Genomic DNA, 7,088 nt, shown 5'->3' with positions numbered 1-7,088 from the left:
CTATGGAGTTGGAAGCAACAAACTAACAAAGAAAGAATTAGGCAGTATACTCTAGGATCAAGAAGTATTTATTATTATTATTTTCTCAAATTTTACTTTACTATTCCAATGATGAAAGTATTAATTTAGTGAAGACCAGAAAAGACAAAAGGCAGCTTAAACAAATACTCTTATAATTAATGATATTAATAATTTTTAATTTAATACTATGCAACTTAAAACAGCATCCCATTACAAGCTAGCACGTAAAACTTGTCACGATCCAACCGGAGGGTCATGACGGGTATCCGGAACTAGTCTACCGAGCACCACCTAGCATACTCCTTCTAAGCTTATCTTGGTGGACCACATGTCTAACTTGTAATTACATAAATTGAGTGGACACAAATTCTCAGAATAAAACCCTGTTCACATAATGATCATCAACTTCGCCTCGTATATACATGCATAAGCCCACAAGGATACAAAATTGATATACAAGCTATACAGTAGGGAGGTCACGAAACTTCTACTATCCACACATGTCTACGAGCCTCTATCTGGAGTACTGGAAATCATAAGGGCGGGAAAAGATCCCGCCATGCCCAAAATATATACACAAAAGAAGTATACCAATAGACTTCAACTTCGAAGTAGTGGAGTGCTCATGAATATCCGCTGATGAAGCTCCTAAGGGTCCAATCCGTCTCCCTATCTACCTGCGGGCATGAACGCATCGTCCATAAGCAAGAGGACGTCACTACGAATAATGTACTGAATATGTAAAGCATGAACAACAACATAATAAAGGTATAAGAAGAAGGAGATAAAGAGATAACATGTATACCTAATTGCCTCTTAAGGCGGATATCATGCATGCTTAACTTATCTTTTCAAAATGTCTCACATACATATATATAGTATATTGTTGTGGAACGTACAGCCCGATCCATGTGTATATATATATTTATAATAGTGTCGAGGAACGTACGACCCGATCCATATATATTTATATAATAGTGCCGAGGAACGTACGGCCCGATCCATAGATATTTATATAATAGTGCCGAGGAACGTACGGCCCGATCCATATATATATTTATATAATAGTGTCGAGGAATGTACGGCCTGATCCATATATATTTATATAATAGTGACGAGGAACGTACGACCTGATCCATATATATTTATATAATAGTGTCGGGGAACGTACGGCCCGATCCATATATGTTTATATAATAGTGCCCAGGAACGTACGGCCCGATCCATATATGTTTATATAATAGTGCCGAGGAACGTACGGCCCGATCCATATATATTTATATAATAGTGGTGTCAATAGAATGCATGAGAGCCCAAATAAAATGCTACTACTCTATCGGAGTGACGTAAGGTTGGTAACCTCCGATGTGTCATTATGGAATCATCACCATCACTATATCTCACCTTGAAGGAAAATCTATCATGAGGTGAAATCAACAATAATGAATAAAAGTGGTAATCATGTGACAGGCTCAATAGCATCATGAAAACATTGAGAACTTTAAGCTTTGGCTTCTCTAGAATGGAAATTATCATCATAATCATCATCATTATTCTATCTCACTTTATTGAAACCATAGCGTAAGATAAGGCCAATTATAACGAATGAAATCAAAAATCATATGGCAAGCTCAATCATATCATATCATGAGATCATCTCATCTTTAGAATTTGGTTCCGTTAAACATGGAGCCATCACAGGAATATTGAGAATAAGGGACTTCTAGCATTTCTTGGAGTAAAAGTAATGTGGATGGCATATATGTAATTATAACATAGGAATCATGCCTTTGAAAGAAAGGGGTTAGCCTTACATACCTTTACGTCTCCTTAATTACTCAACGCTCTCATCCCAAGTCCGCAAACTCTACATTCAAAGGGTCATGCTAAGATTAGATCTTAAAAATACGCTTGAGTTCAAACTAGAGCAACTAAAAGGGCTAACGGAATTTGGGCAGCACTTCCCCTATTTCATCAACTTTCACCATATCATAAACAGCTCCCAAACAACAATAATAACATCCATAATATTCTAGTCAAGGAACTATATTCAATTCCATCTCAATTTCATCGAAAATCCTCTTTTAATTTCACCCATAGTCATCTTCTTCACCTCAACATCTATGGCTTCTCTACTTTAGATTTCCTCCCCAATAAGAGTTACTAAACCTTTATATCATTGAAACATATGAATAGGATGAAGAACATACCTTAAAATAAAGGAGCTTCACTTCACTCAACTCCCTCTTCAAGACCAACTTCACCACAACTTCAAAAGGAAACAAGAATCATCACTCTCCATGGATTTGCCTTGAGGGGTTGATGTTAATTCTCTCTTTGGACGAATATGGAAAGGTGTGGAGTGATTGGGAACCTTCAATAACTCTTAGGAAGTCTCTAGAGAGGTGGGGAAATAAGTGTGGAAAGTTAGGAATGAAGTTGGGGTCGTTTGGGATTTAAAAGGTGGCAAAATCACCCCCCTGATCCACTTGGCGATGAGTGTGCGACCTAGCACATTGAGTGTGCAGCTACACACTCCATCCTCAGCTTGGGGATGATTTTGGACAGTGAGGCCAGCCAATTTGGCAAGTTGGCGACTAGTGTGCAGCTCAACACTCTCAGTATGCGATCGCACACTGCCCATTTTCCCCGATTTCGCGAAAATGCATTTTTTTCGATCCGTTTGACCTCCAATCCTTATGGAACCTTTTTGGCACTTGTATAAAACTTCATTAACCATCCAAGGGGCTCTATATCTCTTCCTCAAGGTGATGTTAAGCAATGAATAACTCAAGTGATGCGGAATTTCCCAAAACATGGCTCAACCTTAACTTTCTCTGACGAACTTGCTTTCATTGTCCCATATGGCTTTGAAACCTTAAGGTATACACTTAAGATCATCAAATATCCTTCTTAAACTTATAACAGCTTCATGTTCACTTTAGTCTTACGTTAGTCTATTCATAATACAAATATCACGAAATTTTCAAGGTGTAATAAAACTCATCATTGTTTGCTGGCTCGAAAATCCCTGTTTTACCTCTCCTCCCTGTCTTAATTCCGAATGATTAGCTTCTTTCTTCACCCAAGCCGGCAAGCGCTTGATTCGACATTTTTCAAAATGATTGAGAAGTCGTGTTGCTTGCAAGCTTGAGAATCTCTCTTTTTCCTCTCTTTGTCTCAATTTTGATTGGTTGACTTTTCTTTGCGCAAACGCTGGATTCATTCTTGTTGTGTTGTATGTTGCGATCTTTTGCTTCAATTTACATTTTTTGAATAGTTGTGATCTGATTTTAATTTTCGATTCAGAAACAACTTCTCTACCTTCAAAAGGTAGAAGTAAGGCCGCATACGATTACCCTCCCCAAACATCTTGTGGGATCACATTTGGTATGTTGTATATAAATCAGAGATATTACTTACTTAGAATTAACTTTTTGATGTATTAGTATAACAACTTTTTGCACTACTAATGTACATAAACTAAACTCAAAAAAAAATTGATTAAAAATATCATAAAAAGCCAAGTCTAAAGAGAGTGGAACCCATAGGCCATAGCTCCCTTGCCATGTTCCCATATTCCTCTCTTTTCATCTCTCACTCTGCACTTCACCAGAGTCTATAATCCACACACACGCACAACCCTTTCCCACTCAGGACCTACTCTTCAATTTTTCTGCACTACCCTCCATTCCTACTATCACAACATTGTACTACTAATGAAAGCAAAATATCATAACACACTTCCAATTTTTACAACTTAATGGACTTAGACAGCACTAGACCCCACAGTAACACCAGTACTACAACAAGTGAGCTCTTCATTTGCTTCACTTCTCGTCTTTCTTTAACTTCATCTTCATCTTCCATGAAATTCTCTAAATCAATTCTTAGTCCTGGCCGTGCACGTGACGCGCCTCTTTCACTTCCCATTTCTTTAAGTCGTAGACTTAAATCAAATGGTAGCATAAAAGGTGGCCATGGCCAAGCTTCCCCTATGTTTTCCACAACAAACAAGAAACGCGGGTCGGGTTTTGAAAACCCGGAACCTACTTCCCCAAAGGTGACGTGTATTGGTCAAGTTAGGGTTAAGACCAAGAAAAAAGTGAAACAATCAAGAAGTTTATCGAAAAGAAGAAGTGGAAGTGGAAGTGGAAGTGGTGAAGTGAGTTTTAGAAAAATAGAGCAAGTTTCCACTGAGGCATTTAATCAAACACATGATAGACTATCGTTAAGGAACTCGAGTGTTCATTATCAGCAACAAGAATGTGTTAATCATAGGAATCAGAGATGGGTTCATTTGCCTTTGACTATTTGTGAAGCTTTGAGGGGTTTTGGAGCTGAGTTTAGTTGTTTGTTTCCTTGTCGTTCGTCGTGTTTTTCGACAAACGAAGGAGAAAAAGTGGAGAAAAGAGGGGAAGCTTATAGGGAATGTGATAATATTAATGAGCAGAGATCTTGTGGGGCGGTTTTTGCGAGATGGTTAGTAGCGTTACAAGATGGGGAAGGAGGAAAAAGAAGGGATATTGAGTTGGTTGTAGCTAGTGGTGATCAAGAAGAGGAAAGAAATGAGGTAATGCATAGTACAAGAAGGCATGTGTTTGAAGATATTGAATTGGATGAGATTGTTGAAATGGAGAAAGGTAGAGTGAGTATTTGTGTTCCACCAAAGAATGCTTTGCTACTTATGAGATGTAGATCTGATCCATTGAAAATGGCTGACCTTACAAATCGGTTTAGGGAGTCACCTGTTATGAAAGATGAACATTATGATGATGAAGATGATGAAGAAGAAAATAAGGATGTAGAAGTAGTGGATTCTCAGAAATGTGAACCGAGTAAGGATGTTAAAGTGCCAGAGGAAACTAGTGTTTCAGTAGATCTTGATGAAATCGAAGAGATTCCAGAAGAAACAGAGGTCATGGAAATGGAGGAAAAGCTAGAAACTTGTGAATTAGCAGCACAAATTGAGCAAGAAGAGACAAAGATTGAGTCCATTGCTGAAGTTGAGTCTCTTGAACAATCAGCCAAAATGGTAAATCAAATGGAAGAAAATGAAGACATAGAAGATAACCAAGTTCGAGAGCTTGAGGAAGGAGAAGGAGAAGAAATGTCCATTTTGAGTCATTCATCTTTGTTAGAAAACTCAGATAGAGGAAGTATCCAAATAGAGGATGAAGAAGTAGAACTAGTAACAGAAGAAGCTGCATTGGAAGAAGAAGAAGAAAGATTCAAGTCAACCATAATGAAAGAGATCCAAGAAATACTTTTAGGTTCTCCTGATCAAATTGAGAGTTCGCTTTGCCAGTCCATGAATACGCCGCACCCAGCAGTTCAAGGAGTTGGCCAGATACGGGTCGAAGCCCTGTCTCGAAAAAGTCAGGACTTTTGGGCAGATTCCAGGATGGGGACTCAACAAGAATCTGAAAATGAAGAACAAGAAGAAAATACACCATCTACTGAGCCAGTGCAAAATGAAAATCAAAACAAAGAAGGCAAACAAATTGAAGTTGAATACACAAAAGAGCCTGAAAAAGATGAAGAAAAAGAAAAAGAATCAGTTTTGCCGGATTGTTTGTTACTAATGATGTGTGAACCAAAGCTATCAATGGAAGTTTCCAAAGAAACATGGGTATGCAGAAGGGATTTCCTCAGATGGTTACCTGAAAGAAAATCCCAACAAGTCAAACCACCACCAAAGAAAGAGATTATTCCTGAAGAACAACCAAAAAGGCGGCGTAGCACTGACACTAGACCACCTATGGAACATCGAAACAAACACTTACTACAACCACCAAGATCATCATGTTCTTTACCAGCAGTTGGTGGTATGTCAATGGCAACCATGATTGAGCAGAAACTAGTGAATGCAGCTGCTTACGAGCCGTGTGTATTGACAAGATGTAAATCTGAGCCGATGAGAACGGCTGCGGCTAAGCTGACACCAGAGAATTGTTGCTGGAAAAATAGAAAAATTGAGCCTCATCGACCGGCTACGTTTGGGGTCGGGGCGGCTGGAGTCGGGTTTTGAGCTGACCCAAATTGTTGTCAAGTAGTCTAGCACTGTTGTGTCTAGCTTGTACATTTCTTTTAATTTTCATCAGTAAATTATTTAGTTGAAATTATCAATTTTGGTTTAATTGTTAATGGCAGTGGGGAATATTTAATTTGTTGGATTTTTTCCTCTTCTTATTTTCTCTGCTCTTTAATTTTCTTTTTTCGGTCTCCTGTGAATTTTACTAGTTGACCTGTTCTTTAATTAAAGTGTATAAGTAATTGTATACATTGAATGAGAAGACAACAGATATTCTCATAAATGGTTTTAAGGCTACTGGACCAAGTGTTAATGGGCAACTGTACTCTGAATTGACATCAATTTGTTGGGGAGGTAGACGATGAGGACTAAGGACAGGTTCTATATGAATGTTTTTATGATATCTGATGAGATGTGACCTTCCTCCCGTTAGTGTGTTTTTTTTCTTCTGTTTGGGTTAAATGTTGGAGTATTTTTTTAGTTTCTGTCCTCCAATACCCGTTTTACATTCGACTAATATAATTCTGAATTGCGTCTGAAATATTGCACGCGGAGTGGAACACTCCCTCCAAAGACAACTCTATTTTAAGGAAAGGTGAATTCAGAATTTAATATTATTGGTTGATAGATAGTTTATTCATATTAAGTCTTTTTTTTTTAATACAAATACAAAGTTTGAGCCAAAATATTAGACTCTCCAGAACCTGTAGCTTTTATTGTGGATTCACTCCTGATTTTAGGGTTCAAACTCGAGATGAAACCACATTAAAGATGGAGAAATACTTATCATTTCATGATAAGACTTTGTTAGTAATTAATTATGTTTCCATCTAATCCTTCCTATTTCACAATATGCATGTTTTACTTGCCGTACGAATAGCTTGCTTAGATCCTCTCAAAATATAGCTTCTAATGATATCTTGCTTTGCATAAATTGATCTCAATGATTTTTCCGAGTTAATTGATATCTTCAGTAAATTTAGACTTAATCTAACACTATCTTCTTATTTCAGTTCTGCCATAATTTGTTCCC

The 7,088-nt window shown here is 37.7% G+C and overlaps 1 protein-coding gene across 1 annotated transcript; it reads left to right on the top strand.

The window, feature by feature from the left end:
• Positions 1–3,569: 3,569 nt before the first annotated feature.
• Positions 3,570–6,197, top strand: LOC132617431 (uncharacterized). Its single transcript, XM_060332430.1, has one exon. The coding sequence runs from the start codon at positions 3,785–3,787 to the stop codon at positions 6,050–6,052; it is 2,268 nt and encodes a 755-aa protein (XP_060188413.1). The 5' UTR covers positions 3,570–3,784; the 3' UTR covers positions 6,053–6,197.
• The last annotated feature ends 891 nt before the right edge of the window (positions 6,198–7,088 follow it).

The sequence above is a fragment of the Lycium barbarum genome, chromosome 11 (assembly GCF_019175385.1).
Source record: "Lycium barbarum isolate Lr01 chromosome 11, ASM1917538v2, whole genome shotgun sequence".
Taxonomy (NCBI): domain Eukaryota; kingdom Viridiplantae; phylum Streptophyta; class Magnoliopsida; order Solanales; family Solanaceae; genus Lycium; species Lycium barbarum.
The sequence above is the reverse complement of the archived record's forward strand: the minus strand, read 5'-3'. Positions and strand labels throughout refer to the sequence as shown.